A 22,522-nucleotide genomic window follows, 5' to 3' on the forward strand; every position below is an offset into this window, starting at 1 on the left:
AAAAAAAAAAATAATTGAATAAATGAAAAATTCCAAACGTACATAAGACTCAAGTCACTTGTACGAGTACAAACTTAAATCGAACAAAAATAAAAAAAGCAAACTGCGATAGTTGGGGTAATGTTTAATAATTTAAATAAACAGAAAAAAAATAAAATAAATATCAAATAAATATAGGTATTGCTATTAACATGAACAAGCGTCCAAAAATTTCTAACATCACATGATAATTAAAATAAAACTTTTACTAGGGCTGTATGAAAAATAATCGGCAGTGAATTATATATATTATATTAATTATTAATTAATATTAATGCACAATACAATAGTTGAAAGTTAGACAACAGATAATATTCATATCCTATTAGCCATACATTTAAATCCCATATAATGGTTGTATTATTACAGTACATTACAGTAGCGCAAATAATTACACAACAAAAAGCTTTATAGTATATAATTAAAATGTACATGTGTAAATATTATATATTTAAAAATATTATTTAAGATAATATTAATGTTCGGATTTAACGGTTTAATAATTTAATAAGAGTATTAAAATATTGCTCTGTATTACAATAGTTAAATGTATAAATTTATAAATTTAATCAATTATAATTATCTTTATTTTTTTTTATTTTCATAGAATTAATTATCGGTAATGGCTATAATCCACTTGTATTTTTTTTTTTTATTTTAATTAATGTTCAGTTTAATTTGTTCAAGCTGTTTAATTATCAATGACATACAAAGTCTTTATATTATTTAATTAAAGTAATCGCGTATTAAATACACCAATATTACAACGACTCACAGGTCACTTGATACATATTTAGGTACAACAAATGTACATTGCTCGATGTCAGTTTATCAAAAAAAAAATTAACATAGAAAATATTGATAGTAGGAAATATAACTTTAAATTTAAAATTAATTATTATAATTAATATATGTTAAGGAATTTAACGTGAATATAATTACCCGGTGAAATGAGAAGACTGCTGAGAATTAAATAATTGTTTTTTCTAAATACCATAATTTTTATTGTAATTAGTATAAAGAAAAAATAATTATAAATTATAAATATATTAAAAATAAAATGTTTATTTCAGCAATCTTTTCATAATACTATTGTAAATAATAATTAATATTCCGAAAAAATAGATTTTCGCATCACAAAATATAAAATATTTAATTAAAATAATACACTTGTAATATTATAAACTCATGACTCTTTTTATTCTATTCAGATTAATAATTAATAGGCCCGCGGTGCAATTTTTCACCTTCTCTTCAAGCATTATCAAGAGATACTTTGTTGATACACTTTATTTTAATAATAATTAATGCATATTATTTTTTTAATTTTTTTAATGCTGATTAGCGTGTAATAATTATATTTAAAAAAAAAAAAAAAAATATTGAAGACAACTAACAAACAAGCTGTAGTGTAATATCCCGTAAAAGCTTCTGCATGATAGTTAATTTATCGCTTAAACTTTATGTGAACTTAAACTAGCTGCAAAACTAAACGATTTATCTACCGGTTATCATCAACGCTCAAGACCAAAATAATTAAAAGTTGAAGCTATTTAATTAATAAAATTGTCCATGTGTTACATTTAGTATAAATAAAATTGAATCGCTCTGGAAATATACAACGCAAAAAAAAGTCAAATATTTTTTGTACGCAAACATATATTTTTGACAATTCTCGTATTTGTTTAAATTAAATTTTTTTTTTTCAATTTATTATTATTATAATTATAAAGAAAGAAAAAAGGAAATTTAACAGACGATTTTTTTATCATCAATAAGAACGTCAAGTGATAAGAATTATGTAAATTGGTAATTTTAATTCTGTAAATACTATTGTAATTATTCTTATAAAAAAAAAAAAAAAGTAAAAGTCGCATGTATTTTAAAATAGATACATATAAATACAAGTATTAATGATTTTATAAAAGAGCAATTTGAACAAAAGAATAATAACAAAAAAAAAATACCATGCGTGAATAATTAACAATACAAAATTAACATTTTTTTACACTTTCTCATTATAATATATTTTTTTTATTAATTTGTTACTATTATATTTTATAATTTGTTCCCCTGTAATGATATTAACATTATTATAATTATACTATTATTAATATTAATATTAATATTATAAAAATTATATCTAAAATACAAGGTGTTAAGATAAAATAATAAAACAGATGTTTCGGTGTTGTAAATAATTAATAAGTGAATAAATATAATAAATAATTATAAATATTATAAATAAAAACTAGTTAAAATTAAAAGTGGTATATAAATAACAAACAATTTTTTATTTTAAATTTGCCGTTACATATGTACGTGCCTAGATTTTAGAAAATATTACGATTTTAAGTATGTGTTATATTGTATAAATGATTTAATTAATACAATTTAAAAAAAAATAAATCTAATTAATTAATTATAATTAATATAAACGAGTTATTCTATAATATAACGCTATATTACATATAATGTGTAAAAAGCTCATTATTTAGGCATACATATTATTATATGAAATTTAATAAATCGAAATACATTTTACGAATAAAATTAATCAAATATTTTCTCTTAATTTTAATATCGCATATTTTTAAGTAAATATTAATAACATTTCAATGACCTTTAAGATATCTTTAATCTTTTAAATTTTAATAAAATCTAGAGCAAATTTATTAAAAAAATTTTTTTTTAAAATAAATTACAGCAAAAAAAATTAAAAAAAAAAATAATCTCGAAAAAATTATAAATATAATTTTTTATAAATAATTTTCAAGGTTTCGTTTATTTTTCAAGAAAAATAAAAAAATTATCAAGTGTCATGATAAAAAAATATTTTTACTTTAAAACTGATGACAATTTATAAAAATATAATGAAATAATAATTTCAATCTTCACTTATATTTTTTATTGCACGTCATTTTTCAATTTATTTAATCAACCAATTGAAATAAAGCTGCAATGAAAATAAACGGAAATTAAATGATCGATCTATTAACACAGAAAAATTTTTTTCTTCATAAATTACTCAACAATTATATGACATTAAAGTTAGCAGTTGCTTTATTACTTTTTTAATCAGTAAATTTATTCTAAAAAATTATTTAAAAATAAAAAATTGAATTTTAAATTTCTCCATGTCAATTTTTTTTTGCCATAATTTATTAAAAATTTTTTTAGAATCTTACAGCAATTAAATTACTATAAAAAAATTTTTAATTAAAAAGTTTCACACGGGAAAATTAATAAAAATTTTCAGAAGCATTTTTTTATTGTAATTAATTTATTAAAAAAATTTTTGTAATTAACAGCTGACGGCTTACTTCAGTGTTATTAAAATTATCAAATATCTGCTGAATTAATTTTCATAACAATGATAAAAAATTAATTGTAATTACCAATAACTCAGCGAGAAATTTAAACAAATAAATAAAACAAAAAAAAAAAAAAACGGTTCGTATAAATAAATTTAGCTCATGCGCGTACTTGAAATTGAATTGAATGATTTGATTGGGTAACGAGTATAAAGTTAGCCTTCCTGACTGAACAAAATACAAAAGATCTCGCTCACTTGGTCACAACACACGAGAAATTCATTGCTGCACTATTACAATTACACACGGAATACCGAGAAGCTAAGTAAGAAAAGAGAAGAGTAGCAACACTTTACTTGCAATACTTCCATATCAAACTATATAAGTATACCTCAATATACAGTAGTATAGTTAATAAGAAAGTGACAGGTTACGAGTAACAAGCAACAAGCAGTGCAGTCCAGGGTAGCAACCACTCAGATTCTCTCATCAGGTCTTACTTACACATCAGACGACACCGACGCACATACAATAATCACCAAGTTTGAGTTTGAGGCTAATACTAAGTATAAGATTGTAGATTGCACGCGCATTTCAAAAGTGTACACAGTATACAACACATACATACGCAAGCGCCATAGCATAAGCACACCATATATCGTGATGTCCTCGCCGTCTCGGACTCAGCTGGACGAAACAGCTGTAGAGAATTTCCGCGAGTATCTGCGGATTCCTACTGTTCAGCCAAATGTTAATTACGGTAAGTTTGTTTATTTTTTTAACTACACTCTTCAGTCCACTAACAACAATAATGACATTTTTTTTTTCATTTATTTAAATAGGTAAATTAATTGTTAACTAAATTATAAGAGCGTCTGGGATGTAAGTAACGCCGTGTGAGTCTCTCCATAGTGACGCGTCTTTTAGTTAAACTTTATTGAATTTATTATTAATTATGGTGATATTCTGAAAGTGATTTTTATTTATTTAATAACATTATTACTGACATAAATTTTTTTTTATTCACTAGTTTTATTTTGTGAAAATAAATGACGCGAGAGTGGACGCACGTCGCGTCAGAGACGCTATCATCCAGCCATTGTCGCTGCCCCGCCCTGGCTTTCTTTAGTTAATCTTCTATTTAATAATAATTGTTTATCAAAAATTATTTATTAATTGTTTTTAAAAAGTATTATAAGTTTTGTTATTAGTTTTCGAGAGTTTTTTCATTTTTAAATCCATTTATTTGTTAAATGTTTGTGTGTTGGGTGACAAAGATGTCGAGTCGTATGGGAACTTTTTGGAAGACGCTAACGTTGTTTAAAGAGTATTTATAGATATTAGAGTTAAATTTTGCAATTTTTCTATCAGTATTAAGTGTCATAAAGATAAAGTCCTGTGATAGGAGATTTAGGTGGTGATAAGATAACTATTTTAGTGCAAAATTCGACTTTGCTCTAGCGGTGTTACTACGTGGAATTAACTAAGCGTTGTTTTTTTTTTTCATATTTTGTGTTATATAAAAGCTGTAAATTATTAAAATTTATTTTATTTATCTTGGTATTGTTAATTAATCATACTGTCATTAATTAACCACAATCCAATCTTTTAAATACTTGAAGATTTATATAATGTCCTACTTTTGAAAGCAAATACCAACGCGATGCTTGAATTAATTTATTTTACATCTAACCATATTTTAAAAATTTTCCAGATGATTGTGTTGAGTTTCTACGTCGTCAAGCACAAAGCTTGGACTTGCCTATCAAAGTCTACGAGCATTACAAAGGAAAACCGATTGTTGTCATCACCTGGGTAGGTACTGACCCAGCAGTACCCGCGGTGTTGCTCAACAGTCACATGGACGTAGTTCCTGTTTTCGCTGTAGGTACTTTTTAACATACCCTAAAATTATTCACCTAAATTATAATACAAAATTTATCTGATAAATTAAAAATTTCAGGATAAATGGACTTATCCGCCATTCAGCGCAGAGATAGACGACAAAGGGAACATTTACGCTCGTGGCTCTCAGGACATGAAGTGTGTTGGTATCCAGTACATCGAAGCTATAAGACGCATGAAGATGAATGGGTTGCGCTTCAAGCGTACAATCCACATGTCTTTTGTCCCCGATGAGGAGATTGGTGGGGTTCTTGGTATGGAAGCTTTTGTCAACACTGCTGACTTCAAAGCTTTGAACGTTGGCTTCGCTTTGGATGAAGGCGTCGCGTCACCTGAAGAGACTTTCTACATGTTCAACGGCGAGAGAGCCATTTGGCATATCAAAGTCACTTGTCCGGGTCACCCAGGTCATGGATCTTTGTTGCTGCCCAACACTGCTGGTGAAAAGCTCCGTATCATTATTGATCGGTTCATGGATCTCAGGGCTGATCAGAAAGCTAAACTTGATACTGGCAATTACATGCCTGGAGATGTCATGTCGGTCAATCTCACCAAGCTTTCAGTGAGTATAATTAATACATTTAATTTATTAATCTCTCAATTTATTTTAATATTACTTAAATAATAAACTATTTTTTGGCTTATGTCTTACTCAGGATATCTAAGCTGTAAGTATGAAGAAATTAAATTTTACTTTCAATTTTTTTTTATTAAATTAAATTTATTTGTTTAAGAGTAAAAAGAAATTTTTATTAATTTTTATTTTAACTTACAGGGTGGTGTTCAAGCAAATGTGATTCCGGAGCAGTTGACTGCAGTATTTGATGTTCGGATCCCACCGACTGTCGATCATGCAGAATTTGAGCAGACCATTCTCAGCTGGTGTCGTGAAGCCGGTGAAGGAGTTTTCGTCGAGTATGAACAGAAAAATCTTAAAATTGAAAGTACTAAATTGGATGATAATAATCCTTTTTGGCTGGCGTTCAAGAGTGCAATTGATAAACGTGGGATGAAAATACAAATCGGAATTTTCCCAGGCGGAACTGATAGCCGTTATGTACGCGGGGTGAGTTTTTTTTTTTTTTTTTTTTTTTTTTTTAAATCTATAAAGCAATAATATTAATTCATAAATTATACAAACAATTATTCAACAGATTGGATTACCCGCTATTGGCTTCTCACCTATGAACAATACTCCGATATTACTTCATGATCATAATGAGTATTTGAACAAAGATGTTTTTCTACGTGGAATTGAAATTTACATGGATATTATTCCATCAGTGGCTAATGTTTAATCTTTAAACTAAGCTTGCTATTTTAATACTCAAGATTAAAATTAAGTTAAGTAAAAAGTGCAATCAAGATTTTTTGATAAATCAAGAAATTAAGTAACAAAGGTTTTAAAAAGTGATATATAGATCTACGTTCTTCTACTAAGCAATAATATTCAATCTTTAAAACATATTGAATCAGTGCTACACAATTCAAGTGATTGTAACTTGATCTATAATAATAATAATGAAAAACAACAACAAAAGTTGATGGAAAGAAAATTTAAATGCCAAAGATGATCAACTGAAGAAACACTGCAAATAATTTAGTGCAATACTTTACCGGTGGAATGAAAAAAATGAAGAAAGCTAATTATCAACTGTTTTTTATTTTTTATTTTTTATTTTTTTTTATTTTATTTTATTATATTTAAATCTTTACGAATATTATCAAGTTATTGTTTTTTTTTCTACTGAAATGTTGAGATCAAAACAAGTGAAGTCTATAATAATTACAAAAGAAATATATTTTACAAAAATGAAAGTTTAACTTTAACTTGTAAACCCAGAGTTTAATAATAGAATTATAAATTATAAAATTGTGCGATTAAACGTAATATTTATACTCAGTGAAAAGTAATAAAATATAATATTAATATAGATAATTGATAAAACACGTGCAAGTGCTACGAATTAAATACTATCGTGTTATTCGTAGAAGGAATCATCTGAGTGTAATATCACGAAATATATTTAATGAGTAAGTGTAATATTACCATGATAATTGTACGCACATCGTACAATCATCACAATTCATTCTTAACGGAGTATAGTATCCCTACTTGGACTCATAAAAATATATACAGATATATACGAATCCCTATAGAATGCCCCCACTAATTTTCTACAAACTTCCTTACCTTGAGCAAAATAATGGACTCGTCCACTAATCTACTTCAATATCTGTCAAATTAAAAAGTTTTAAAATCGGCAAGTTGTGAAAATAATTAATATTAAAAAAAAACTTAAAAAAATTAATTAATTATAAAAATAATGACATGATAAAATAAAATAAAATAAATAATATTAATAGTGTTTTATAAATGTTAAATAAGAATCGGCCATTTTGATGGTAGGGAAGGTAGGGGAATAGAGTCTCGACCCCGGCGGAGCCACCGTTTATTTACTTGACTAAACTGTCTTGCAGCGGTGACTAGCCGGTCTTTAACAAGTATTGAGTTAATAAAATAATTAAAAAAAAAATTAATTTTTTTTTTCACAATTAGCTAATTTTATCTCGTGTTATAAATTGTTTAAAATAATTATTTTTTTTATTAAGTACAATCATTTAAAAGCATCCTCCGCACCCTATTTCGTTGCCCGCCAATACTGAACAGGCGGGAAGACCACGTGACGTTGTTTAGCGAATGAACGTCACGAGATTTGAAATCGTGCGTGGTCTTTGTTCACGAGTTGAGACCATCAACGTTACTTCAGTTCCGTGAAGGGGACCCTGTGTTGGTGATCCGTTTATCCATGGTCGCTGCTGCCGAAAAAAACTACGTTATTTTTACATTTAATTCATATAGAAATATTTATACAGTATATATATTTAATAAGTGAAAGTGGCGTTTTTAATAATAATTACTGCAAAGATATTCATTTGAAATTGTCATCATTACGGTAGGTTATTTATGTCATTTATATTATAAATAATTATTCATTTGTTTACATTTATTGAGTGCATGACAAAAATAAAGGCGGGTGTTTCTGATTGTGCTCTTATAAAAGAATAATATTTTATTCATAAAATTATTTTTATTCCAGTGATTATTATTTTATTTATATATTTATTCATAAATTTTTTATTCAACTATTTTTAATTTTTTTTTCTTTTATTTTTAGTTTTTTTTTTTATTTGTGTCCGAGGAAACGCCTATAAGTGTTTAATACCTCGTGAATTATTTATTTTACCCGAAATATATTTTAGTATGCATGATCTGATCAAGTGACGTATAAATATTTAATAATAATTATCAATAAATAAATAATTAAATAGTGAAGGTAAAATTTGCGCGGTAACTAAATTTCAGTCTTCAATCGTATCTTTGTCTTGCTCGACAACGTGTGGAAACGACGAAAGGATAAAAAAAATGTTAAAAAAATTCCGGCGGGAATACACTCGATGATTGTCAAGGTCTATGATCTCGTGTAGTCATGACGACCGGTTGACAACCATCTCTGTTCGCGCTTTGACGGCAGGAAACATCTAAAGAATTTTGACTTTATTTTTTTGCTTCTCTTTGGTACTTTTTATAAAATATTATTTTTTAGTTCTTTATTTCCTCTGTGGGAGGAGAAGGAGAGTCTCGTCAAATCCCCTGAGCCGCTCTTAAAGCATCTTACGGGGCAGGGCAATTTTTAAGCGGGAAACCGCTGCTTCCTTTCTCTTCTCGAAATTATATTTAACCCTGAGATTTTTTTAAGTTTTAAATAAAAAATATTATTTTATTAAACTTAACATTCTTTATTAATATTTTTTTAGTTGCCTTATATTTAATATTTGTTTTAGATTTGTGGCTGTACTCAATATGGTGAATGATTAATCGATAAGAAAAATATTTAACTGTTTTACTACAAGCACGTGCTTGAGTTTTTTTTTTTTTTTTTTTTTTTATTTTATTTTATTTTATCAGCATACTTAAAAGCAAACGGCGGATGTTCTCATCGACTATACTTACTAGGGCTAAGATCAAATGACTGTGGAACGTATAAATAAGTCGTTAACTATTAACTATCGATTTTCTTCCCAACTTGTACGTTATAACGTTATTTAAGTTTACACAGAAGATTATTTAAAACAAGACAAAACCCGATACCTAACTACACATGATTAAATTTCTTTGTCAACTTTGGTATAAACAGCTAGTTAAATACCTGGTTCTGATTATTCAAATAATTGTGAGTACTAAAATTACATTCTAACAGTTAATTCTACGAACAGTACAATTTTATTTTCTTAGATAATTATTTTTAATTAATATTATATTTTTTTTAGTGTTATTTTTGTGAATGCTAGAGCAGCAGAAATAAGAAGGCGGGAAAACTTTTGACCGTGAGAACATTCTGGGAACTTAAAACCTTCCCCTCTCGCTTCTCGGTCCCGGTCCTGTGAGCACAACCAGACCCCTACGCCATATGCACACCGCAGGAAATATCCTTCGGGCCAGAGCCCCTTTGACCAAAATAACTTCCCCTTGCCCCTCGTCAATAGTTTCATACATTTATTCCTTAATATTTTTTTTTTCTTTTTATTTTTGCTCGGGCTTTTTATTGCTTTATATTTCCTAGAACTTCCGCATTTGTATAACACATTTTTCTGCTCGAATTTTTTTGGTGCTCCGTCATTGTATTTATACGTAGCTCTTTATATACCCACTCTTATATTTAGTAACTCTTAGCTCTTAAATTTATGTAATGTAATATACCAAGTATATACATTTATTTGTGATGAATTTATTTAATATTTTAAATGTTACTTTCACCAGTCGGATTCTAACGGCAAGCCAAATCTTACCGAGGTCACAACAAAAAAAACCGCCAAGAGAGTCATTAGTTAATTCACAAGGACAATTGGTGTCTTAGAATTTTTTATTATATTTTTTTTTCTTTATCATTATTTAATTTGTCATGAAATTTAGAGAAGAAAGAAAAAAAAACGAGCCAAGTTACGAAAAAATAAAATTTATAGACGATAGAATAATCTAAAAAAATTGATTACTAAGTGAAACCGTTAGTTTTAAAGAAGTCGCCGATTACGTAATGTAGGGATAAATGAAATAAGAAAAATAAAAAAAATTCCCCTCTATATATTCACACAGCCAGCTCTCGACGATCTATTCCTCGTCTTCCTTTCTCGTGTCCCCACGCATTACTAAACTTTCGATCGCGTTTATTTGCTATTACAATAAATTTATTTTTGAGCCTTCTCATTATTTAATTTAAATTCATCTTCTAGATACTTATCATCATCATCTTGATAATAATTATAACTAGCAATAAAGTACAATTCACATGATGAATCAGTAATTACAAGCTCTATTTATGAAAATATTATATTGATTAAAATTTCAACTGTCAGAGTATAAAATGGTAATTTTATAAATAAAAAATCAGAAACAGACTGGTAAAATAAAAAACAATTACCGAGGCGTCGGTTACATTTGAAAATGTTCATTGAAAAAGTTTTTTCGACGGTAAGCATTTACTCCTCGTATATATTTTCTGTTCGCAATCTCTTCAAGGGGTTTTTTATTTGTATATGTTCATACTCTAATATATATATATATATATATATATATATATATATATATATATATATATATATATATATATATATATATATATATATTTTTTTTTTTTTTTTTTGTGTTCAATGTATAGGTGTGTAGTGAACTTCCCCTTTATTCCATCCCTAAGAGTAGCTGTGAGAGAATAAGAGACGGGGTGAAGAGACACACAAGGGTGCAGACTGTTTCGCGCAAGCGGCTGCACACAGGGGTAGCAATTTTGCACTCCCCTCTTCTATTCCTGTTTTCTCCCTTTACTAACTCGCTCTCTTGCTCTTTGGAGCTACGCGAGGACGGTATAGCTGGGATGATAGTGGTAGGGAATATCAGATCGATACTTTGCAAAACGAGACGACGAGGGGTATGAACTCACCGCCCCGGAAAGAGATCTCGTCGCTTGGTCCAGGAGCTAAATATTTCAATCTCCTTTCGTTTTAATGTAAATTTCCTTCTGTGTTATTTTATTTTTTTACTTGTTCACTCCACTCCTTTCAATACTATTTTATCTAGATGACTGCAGTACATAGAAAATAATTTTCAGTCTAGCTAAAATTTTTTTATTTTTTTTAAACCTGCGAGTAAATTTAGTTTTTAAAATTAAACAAAACTTGCTGTAATACATTCTATATAGAGGAAGTAAAACTCGATAGCATTCTAAGCCTGAACGCCCGCATGGTTTTGAACAAAAAGAAAAAAACGTGTTTGACCATGAATATTGTTCGGAGGATGAAATGAAATATTGTGAAGACCCTTGAGGTAGGTATGCCATAGCATAATACAACATGTATTCTGCTCGGACTAGTATACCTTTACCTTTATCCAGCTAGTTTCTCTTTCAAAACGTGCCCGGAACCCGGGGTTCAGCATTATTATACCTGCTAGTCCGCCTATTGCCGTTTTGCTGACTTGAAAATTTTTTTCAATCGAGATAGGTACAAGCTTAGACCCTAAAATAAAATTTCCAAGAAAAGTACTTGAGAGAAAATCTTTTAGTGGACCTAAACCTACCTCACCAGGCAGGTAGTAGTCTTAGCACCGTTGAATGACAGTCGGAAAATCTTGCATTTACTGCTCCGTAATTCAAACTTCTAATACTTGGAAAACATTTTCTAAATTAACAATAGTCCTTTCTACCTGCTAAATTCTAAATACCCGCTGCGCTCCTTAGACTGAGTTTATATATATTTTTCATGTCTACTGCTAGTAAAATTCCTGCTTTATAAAAAACAGTCATTGTTTCTCAGTAAATCTTTAACTTGAATAGATAATAAAAAAGCTAAAATGGAGGGAAAAAAAAAATAAATAAAATAAGTGAGCAAGAAAGAAGAGTGGAATGATCTTGAAAAGAATATTAATAAGCGGAAAGAGTCTTCGCGTGCCGACTCGTAAACCCGCGAGCCGCGAGTGATAGCCAAGACCACCTTTGCTCTGATCATTTTACAGTACCTGGTATCATTTCCGTTTATTAAAAAAAAAAAAAAAAATTATCCAGATACTATTAACTGAAAGTATAAAGTATATTTAATATTTAATATTTCATGGCTTAGTGAGCTTTCTCAAACTCAATTAACCATACTTGACTTGAATATAAAATTCACCATTAAATATTATATTTACAGGGAGCGAGGAGTAAAAAACGAGCTCTAAATTTAGCAGATGAGTTCACTCTTAATGTGTTCGTTGGTCATTTGAGTCATGTCACTTGACTCTTAAAGTGACGGCTGGGTCTGCTGTCCTAAGAACTCGATACCGCTGGCCATTAGACTGGAAAATTTTTCCTTCCGTCGCACCTGTCGACGACGACGATTCTTTTTTTTTAAGATTCTGATAGGTATATCTATATATACACATCAGGCATGAGTTCCTTCGTTTACCTGGCTAATGGCAGCTACGAATAAAGGAACGGTCAATTTGGTACCACCTTTAACCGGTGCGTTTCCCCTCGACAGCTCGAACAACCGGGCCCGGTGTTCTCAGGTATTTGCGAATACGAATGTCCCGGTCTTTTTTTGGTGAGCCGTCTCTCCCCTCGCTCCTCTTTTGGCCTTTCTTTCAGTCACGAAACCAAAAATTGCGAAGCAATCGGATCATCAAGAGACCTCGATTGTGTTATTTAGCACGAACGATTGAAGGTTGCGTGGAGGAATAAAGACTTGCTTATATATTATTATCACAGGAAGTTTAAAGTTTACATTCACGAGATGAGGATAATGATAATAATAATTGAAATATATATTATATTTGTAGGTGTGGTATTTTCAACAAAGACACTGAGCTCCTACGAAAATTGATTCTTTGATGGAATTTGGCACATTGATGTTACGAGCGATCGATAAAAATACGGCTACGAGAGACCCACTAAGCAGTTCAGTTTACATCTTGCGATGTAAGGCCTACGGAACAAAACGAAAACCGGTTCTCCGGTCGACGGTGATCACAAAGGAAACCGTCGGGCGGTTTCTGCTGTGTGATTCCTCGCCACTAAGCTCCACAACCGAACCAGTACCAGCGAACCAACATAACCAGTGGAACAAAGAAAGCTAATGAAAGACGAGATCACCACCACACTCAAAGACCGGGAAAAAGATCAACAAAGAGAAGAGATACTGCTCTGTTGAGTTCAGTATTTACAAAAACTCTCCTCGTTTTCTGGTTCTCCATCAATGGCACTCTGGTTTTGTCTCTGGCTACTCTACACTTCTTCACTCAATCTTCGATATTAATATATTGTATCTTATTCAATTTTTCATCGCTGGATCAATTTTTAGGTGCTTGCCACTTTTATTTGTCTATCAAGATCCAGCTGAAGATCTTCAATTGTCAAACCGACGAATTAAATCAAGTTTAACGATTTCGTCCGAGGCTTTCTAACACTCAAGGACGTGCCCACAGAGTTGGGCTTCCAAGAAGCCCTGAACTAAATAAAAAAAAGGCTCGAGATCCATCCCGGAAACGAAAGAAATTTTTTTTAAATTTATTCCGGGGCCTGTATAACTAAATCACAAATCACAAATCTCCTTTTTTTAACCATCATTATGGTTATTATTTTTAATAACCAGGCAATTCCAAATTTGAAATAATAGCCTTTAATTATTGCTGGCTTACGAGCAATAAAAATGAAAAAGGGGAAAGAAACATTGTTGGTTGATGATGATGATGATGATGATTTCGTGTGCGATATAAATTTATATTCATTCCGAGTGTACTCACTAACTTATACATAAAATCAAGTTCTTCCCATCGTAGTTACTTTTTTCAAGGTCGTTTGCTGCTCGTCATGCCCCTGAAACTTTTCGCCGGAGACAGTCAACCTCGTCGATGTCTCTCGTGCAGCTACCGTGACCCTACCTATCACATCATCGCACAGTAAAGTACTCGACACAAGAATATATTTTTCATCGGTTAGCAGAGGTGCATGGCACCGTGAAACAAGTTTGATCTTACGTTTAGATTAGTATACACCATACACCATGAGATCCATGGAAATCCGCTGGTAACACGTGTTATGTATCATCTTAATTTAATTTAATTTAAATGTTAGTAAAATTTAAATTATGAATTATTTAAGATAGAATTGGCTTGATGACTTGGACCTTTGTGTGGTCTGTTAATCTTCTCAAGACAGAGTAGAGCTAGAGCGAGTTGTTTGGGAAAGTATAAACAGTAACCTTGGCGTTCTGTCATATGTTCTTTCTGGGACCCTCGTTTAAATGTTTGATTTTTTATTTCAGTCCATTTACATTTGCCTGATTCAAGTCTCGCCGTCTACTCGCAAAACCGCGTGTTATGTTTTGTATGTAGCTTCGTATGCACTCTACACTCAATCTACATCCCGCTCCGCGGTAAAGGATAAAGCAAGAGCTTCAACTTGAACGAGAGTGCTGAAGCTGAATCTGAATCTGAAGAGAGCGAGTGAGGAACAAGAGTAAAGAAAGAAGAAATAAAAATATTGCCGCACCGCAGACTGAGGCCTCTTTTATTCATCAACTCTCTGGCAACATACATGTATATACGCAAGACATTACTTTTACAACTGGTTAAATAAAATCACTCTGTAATGGCACTTGTACCATCGGTAGTCACTTGAATTCCAGTAATTTATTATAATGTCTCCTCACGATATTGATGGAGCACGTATGTTTTACGTTCTGATGGATACAGGACATAATAGGGGGGAAAAACATTTTCCCTCGATTCTTTTCAGCTCTTCTCTACTTGCTGATCTGTATCTGTATATAAATATAAATACTTTATTATTTATATCTGGCTCTAAAAACAGTCCTCTAATTTTTATCATTTCAAGGCCTCATATTTCTTTGTGACAATACGAGTAGAGGAAAATAAATTTAAATCGATTGATTGACCGTCATCCGATCATCATCATCATCATCATCATCATCATTAGAAGAACTAAACATGACAAGAGAGCGAGTATTATTGTATGAGAATCGTATAAAAAAGAATGGTAGGAAGAACGTGTGGGGTCAGTTCTTCAGCTGATAATTTAGTATGCGTAGTAGATACTCATTGAATCCAGTCAAGTCGTTTATTTAGCATATAGTATCGTTCAGAACGTTCACGTTATATCGTGAGCACGTTGGCTGTGTTGTTGTATCAGACCCGAGAAGTTGTGGATATAGAGAAGAGGAAACGGAATCGGAGAAAAAAAAAATATATATATATATATATATATATATATATATATATATATATATATATATATATATATATATATATATATATATATATATAAAAAGAGATAAATCTAAAAAGAAGCAAAGAGAAAAGGAGAAGACTATATGCTGGGAGTTGAGAGACTCGTCGAGTGACTTGCCGACTGGAGTACGCTTACTACACACGGGGGAAACTACTACGTTGCACACATTCTATAGTAAATCGGCTATAGTACTATGAGTCAGTCACACCCACGAGTCGAGCGAACTCTGGGGCTCTCCTCCGTGGGTTCAAGACCCTCTATGTACTTCTCTAGCACAATGTTATGCTAGAGACTGTTTATGTGTTGGAGTATACATAGCAGCAGCAGCAGCGCGAGGTCACGCATACTTAAACTTCTTCTACTTCTTCCACGATGGTATCGTCGGAGGAAAATCTATTGCCCTTGTGTCTGAAGAAGTTGGCTGGATCTTTGAAGCAGAGGTTTTAAGAGTAGTGTGCTGGCTAATGCAGATAGACACAACAGCGTGGTCGAATTAACTCAGCGGCGGTGTATATATGTATAAAAATAAGTAGAGTACTGTACAGGAACAACAACAAATAAATGCAAGCCGTTTTATCGTCAGTTCACTGACATCGAGAGCATTATCCTAATGGATAAACTATATCCCAGAGCTAGCGTAGGCTCTCCTATACCACTACTACGAGTAAACCATCCCCGAGATATTCTTAGGTCACTGTATAAGCACCGAGACTTTATAGTCTTGTCTCTTCAGGGTCTTGGTTATTATACCAACTTTATAATGCTGCAAAAATACCACCCGCCTATTTTTATGCTCATTTTATTTTATTTGTTGATAATTTTTTTATTTTATTTTTGTCTAATAGACTTATTTTATTATATTTATAATTTTTATTATTTTTTTTAATTACAGCCGAGTGAATGTTGGATACTGAGAGCAGACCTAGCGTCGGGTTAGATCAGGGAGCAACAGCCAGGGATCCTTGGCTCACAAATACCATGGATTACTATCTGGGAACGGATAGTCTATCCTTGCAGGAGATGCTGGATGTCGACATTAGGTGCGAGGTTGAAAGCCTTATCGGTGGGACTCCAACAGTAGGATTCTGCTTTAAAGAAATGTCCCCGCTGGAGCTCGATGATAATCCAATGGACTATCACGAAGACTTAAACAGCTGGCTCGGCTCGGCCAGTCTGCTCAACGGCAACAGCAACAGCTCTCACAGGTGAGCGACAGTGATCCATCTGCATGTTGACATGTCGAGGCTAAAGAATAAAATAAAAAATGTGACAACGAAAAAATAAATTTAAGAATTACTGACCCGCTTCGTCGAACCCACGTGGTCGATCGATCGTCTCCAGGCGACGTAATTCGTGGATTCCCTGTACTCTGGCGGGTCAGTGAACCACCGTTCTTGACAAGTTTCTTAACGACTTCCGCTTTGATAAACAAAAGTTGTTATATTCAACGCAAATATTTTATTTTATCCTTTTTTTTTTCTCGTCACATTACTGTTAATTTTGCAATGAGTTTATTTTATCGTTTAAATACATTTTTTTTAATTCGTTCTCTGTAATTAATTTATTTTTATTTATTTATTTTCTAATTGCTGTTGTAGTAATTTCAACCTTGACCTTACTGGAGATCTCTCATCGATAATGGTGAATCCAAATTCAGTGATGCCGATTTTGGTATCAAGAACTCCAATTCCTAGCAACAACAATAGTAGTAATAATCGTAATAATAACTACAACAACTACAATAATAATGATGATACTAACAATAATACCAATAATAATACCAACCACCATAATAATGGCACCAACCACAACAACAATAATAATAATAACAATAATAACTACAACAACGGTGGTAATCACAACAATATTTTTAATGGAATCCCACAAGCAAGAAGACATTTCTCATTTCCCATTAAGAGCGAAATAAAAGCAGAAAAGGTCGAAGTTGACGATGATGTCGAGACTGGTAATGATTCGGATAATGAGCATTACGAGAATGACATCACCGAAACAGAGGATGAAGATGATGACGATGATGATGATGATGATGACGATGATGATGATGATGATGATGATGATGATGAAGTGGAAGAAGAATCCGAAGACGAACAAGATGAGGAAACTGTAATGATGAACGCTGCGAGGTCAATTAAATTGAAACAGCCACAACAGCAGCAGCAGCAGCAACAGCAGCAGCAACAACAACAACAACAACAACAACAACAACAACAACAACAACTGCAACAATTACAACAACAGCAAGCTCAAAACAATCAACCCCAGCATAATCAACAACAAATGCACCTTAAAACAGTTCCAACCATCAAGACGTTGCCCCCACAGGCAATGAATAAAATAACAAACGGACAGAAAGTTGATCCTCTGGCGCAAATTAGAGTAAGGAATTTAAAACTGATTCAGCAACACAGTCCCAATGTCCAGACACAACATGTAAGAAAAATCTTCAATAATAATGTGCATATTACAACACCGAGTTCAACTGGAAATTCAACCTTGAAAAGGGAAAAGGATTTTACTCTTAATATTGCTGAGTATGATGAGAAGCCCTATCCAAAACCAGCCTACTCCTACTCTTGTCTTATCGCAATGGCATTGAAGAACAGCCAGACGGGCTCGCTGCCAGTATCTGAAATATATAATTTCATGTGGTAAGCATTTTTTATCCAAATATTTACTTATCATTTTATAGTTTTATTTTTCTAGCTTCTATTTATTTATACATATTTATATAATTTATATACCGGTTGTTATTATTATTAAAATTATATCGGGAAAGCCATTTGGTAATAATAAAGTTGTAGATAAATTTAGGAAGTAGAAGGGTAGGGCAAGTTAAAAAAAAGCGCGGTCTGCGCTTCACTCGAGGGCTCAAGGGATCCGGTTAAGAGGAAAAAGTATTGTCCTTCCTTTATTCTCTGCTCGGGATCGAGTATACATAGTGGTATAAAACTGCCGGCTGCCTTCCATTTTGTAAAAGGGGCCCTGAGCGGCACCAGGTGCGCACTGTCGGGGTACAGTCCCCCGAGAAATGTTCATACTCAATATGCTTCTTTCTTTACCAATTCCCGATATGATGTTCTCATTCGGCTATTAAATAAATATAATTTATAAATAAATTTTTTTTTCACATCATCCGATTAAATTAAACCTATTGAATTTTTATTATTATATTATAATTGTAATAAACTTTCAATTTTTATTTAATTTAATAATTATTAAATTTTTTATTTCAGTGAACACTTTCCGTACTTCAAAACAGCGCCAAATGGATGGAAAAATTCAGTGAGGCATAATTTATCACTGAATAAGTGCTTTGAAAAAATAGAAAAGCCAGCAGGCAATGGAAATCAACGAAAAGGTTGCTTGTGGGCGATAAACCCACAAAAAATTACGAAAATGGATGAGGAAGTACAAAAATGGTCACGAAAGGATCCGCTGGCGATAAAGAAGGCCATGATATACCCAGATCATTTGGAACTTCTTGAACGTGGGGAGATGAAATACGCTGGAAGTGGAGGCGACGATCTGTCGGAAGAAGCAGAAAGTTCTGGTGATGAAACTGCCGAAGAGAATACAACTTATGATGAACCGTCACTTGGACACATTGCCGCTAACTCTGTGACTGATAGTTATGATGAAAGCAGTCAAGACTGTGACATCGACATCACTGAACATTTGTACGATGAAATTGACATTGAAGACAACAAAGAAGCTCTTCACATGCAGTTTAATATCGCTAAAGATGAACCATACGAATATGAATTGAGCCCCAGTGCCAAGAGACAGAAGACCTTGACTGGTACTATTCAAGGAAATTACGTGTATCAATCTGTAGCAACGTCTCGTAGGAAAACGCCTTTGCTCGTAAGAACGGGTGCTGCGAATGGCGCTTTTCTTAAGATAGAATAGATCTCTTTTTTTTTTCTTTTCTTTTTTACTGTAATTTTTTTATTTTTATTTTTAAATAAGTTCTTTTTATTATAATTTCAAACCGTTTCTAAGAAGTAAATTCTTGAAGAGAGTTACATTTAAAGTCATAGTGCAGAAAAATTTAATTCAGGCACTTAGTTTTGTTGAATATTTTTCTACAAAGGCTGTGTGTATTTTTAATACACAGGAAAAAAAAAATAATTATAATATTAATAGTAATGTAAGTAAGGTTTTTTTTACGATATTAGATAAGTGTATATATTATGATTTAACAGATTTTTTTCAGGAAAAAAAAAAATTTGTTTTGCATTGAAAAAAGTTACTAATTATGAGAAAATACAAATTTCTATAATTATTGATTAAGGAAAAATTTTGTAAAGAAAAAATTGACAGTTTTTTGAATGAAATACTGCAAAACGAGTGCGTTCATTGACAGTTTGAGACCGGGGGAGTAAGTTTAGATGTCAACGAATGTGTCCTTCAGTTTAATAACCGTAATCTATTGATTTAGCCGAGTCAATTTGACCGAGAAAGAGGGCAATGAACTAAAAGAGAACAAGACTAATATGTTCGCACACAAAATGTTCTTCCACGTACATATATTTATGTATACATGTATAATAATGTTCACAACATTTCACTGTAAATCAATTCATCTGTTTCAATGTCGTGTGTATTTTTGATCATAATTACCAATTTAAATACGTTATCATTTAAATTATTATTCTATACACTATACAATTTTTAAAATTTAATACTTATATACTGCTTATATTTCGCTAGTTGATTAAAAAAGTATCAATATAATTTAATTATTAGTAAGAACAAATTTTTAAAGCTACTTAAATATTAAGCTCAATAGAAATTTGGTCACTTAATCGACCAGACTGATGTAACATAACATTCTTTTAAACGAGAAAAATAACTGAACTACTAAATTATAGGCTTAATAATATTCCATGTTCTTATATACCTAAAGTTAACGATATAATTGATAAAAAAAATAGTAGGACTCGCAGATAAACAAGTACAAAGGGTCTAAGATTTTCGGTGATTATTCTAAATTGTATAAAGTTGTAATTCTACAAAAAAAAAAGTTTGTATGTGCTGAAAAAAAAAAATTAACTTGGTTCAGACGAAAAATTCTTGAACTAAGAAAATTATTTGAAGAGTTTCTTTGTCATAAATCAAGACTAAAAATTTTAATGAAGTAAAATTTACTTAAATCAAGAAATTAAAACTCTTCAAAAATTTTTCTCTTGAATTAAGTTGATTTTCTTTTTATGTATGTATGTATGTACGTACGTATGAAATAAAAAAAAATACGATCAAATTGTATGTTTTTTACTTTATTCAGTGTTATTAAAAACGGAAAACGAAAAAAAAAATGTTTATCTATTAAGTATTTAACTTTAATTACTACTAGAGAAATTAATTGGTTAAATTAATTAATAGTTCTCAGGCCAGTGAAACAAAACAATCGAATAATAAAAGTCTAATAAAATAGGTTTTTTATATTAAGATTAAAATTTATAAGTAATAATATCGATATGTAATTTTTTGTTTTTTTTTAAGTATGTAATATAAATGATAGTGTATTACCTCTAAATTTATAGTGTAGCACGTCCGGAGTATAATTATATAAATATAATTGATAACTATAATTTAACTTGTAATACTGAGCCGAGTCTTACAGTGACTGTGGATGTCTTTGTAATATTTTTTTAAACTTTATATAAATTATTCAGCAGTTACTTTAGTGATTGAAAGTTTAAAAAAATTTAATTAAATTAGTTAACCGGTATATTTTTCATTATTCTTATATTAATAGTTGTAATAATAATTAATTTTTTGGAGCTGGCTCAGTACCCTAATGCTCTTGTTCATAACATGTTCAACGAGTTATTGTGACGAATAAACTACGAATAATACGTATATAGCCGATCGGCATTAAACAAACAAATAAGTAAATACCGTTCCGTATTATTAATAATAAGATTATTTTGTATAATAAATGTAAATAAGTTATCGAAAAATTCGTACAGTGTAAAGTTCATGTCATATTTGTAAGTTGTCAGTTTAATTAATAATAAGCAATAAGAATTCAGTTGTAATTAAAATTATTACATTTATAAGTTAAAATACGATTTAGAAAATAAGATAAAAACAAAAAAAAATTAGTACGTATTAATTTTACATTAGTAAATGTAAAAATATTTTATATTAAATTTATATAAAAATTTTTTTATCTTTTTTATATCATTCAAAATTTAATGAATATATTGTATAGATATATTTCCAGTAATTATTAATTATGTTTGTAATAAGTCTGTATGAAGCAATAAGTAAAGGGACCAATTGTATGGATTCTTTATAAACTTAATTAATATTATTGCTACCAAACTACTGATTAAATATTATTTTACGGATATAATCAGTTCTTTAATGTTCGAGTGATTTAATGTGTGAAATGATAACTACTAATTAATGATCTGTATAGATACTTTTTTGTTCTTTTTTTTTTTTTTTTGTAAATATTAATAATAATTTTTTTTTTTCACTATTCTTACTAAAATATAACTTAATTAATAGAACAAACTGTACCATCGTCAAGTTCTTGATAAATCTCATTTAATAAAATAAATCGATCTCTGAGTTAAAAAAAAAAGACTGTTGTATAAAATGATTAACATGCAGACAACAATTTTAAAAAAGTAACAATTTTCAATTAATCGCATTTATTTAATCTTGCCAGCTAATAATCTCATTTGATAATGGTCTATTGTATCCAATAATTAAAAAATAAAAATTAAAAAAAAAATACAATTAAATATTATATAATAAAATTAAGTGAAATAAGGCATTAATTATAATTAATAATAATCTAGAGTAGTTTTTGTACCTGTTTGTAACAATTTTTAAGTAGTCGTTTAGTAAGTACATAAACAAATTTAAATTGTATATGTGCAATTT

General features: G+C 30.5%; 2 protein-coding genes across 2 annotated transcripts; both read left to right on the forward strand.

The window, feature by feature from the left end:
• The first annotated feature begins 3,525 nt into the window (after positions 1-3,525).
• Positions 3,526-7,076, forward strand: LOC141534340 (aminoacylase-1). Its single transcript, XM_074253650.1, has 5 exons — positions 3,526-4,113; positions 5,068-5,237; positions 5,317-5,820; positions 6,034-6,324; positions 6,413-7,076. Exons 1-5 carry the CDS (start codon positions 4,017-4,019, stop codon positions 6,554-6,556), a joined length of 1,206 nt encoding a protein of 401 aa, XP_074109751.1. The 5' UTR covers positions 3,526-4,016; the 3' UTR covers positions 6,557-7,076.
• Positions 7,077-7,757: 681 nt separating this feature from the next.
• Positions 7,758-21,656, forward strand: Jumu (Forkhead box protein N4 jumeau). Its single transcript, XM_074253617.1, has 4 exons — positions 7,758-8,215; positions 16,491-16,803; positions 17,197-18,267; positions 18,853-21,656. Exons 2-4 carry the CDS (start codon positions 16,499-16,501, stop codon positions 19,526-19,528), a joined length of 2,052 nt encoding a protein of 683 aa, XP_074109718.1. The 5' UTR covers positions 7,758-8,215; positions 16,491-16,498; the 3' UTR covers positions 19,529-21,656.
• Positions 21,657-22,522: the final 866 nt, after the last annotated feature.

The sequence above is a fragment of the Cotesia typhae genome, unplaced genomic scaffold (genome assembly GCF_013202065.1).
Source record: "Cotesia typhae breed Kobodo isofemale line unplaced genomic scaffold, CoteBio_Ctyphae scaffold_13, whole genome shotgun sequence".
In the NCBI taxonomy this organism is placed as follows: Eukaryota; Metazoa; Arthropoda; class Insecta; order Hymenoptera; family Braconidae; genus Cotesia; species Cotesia typhae.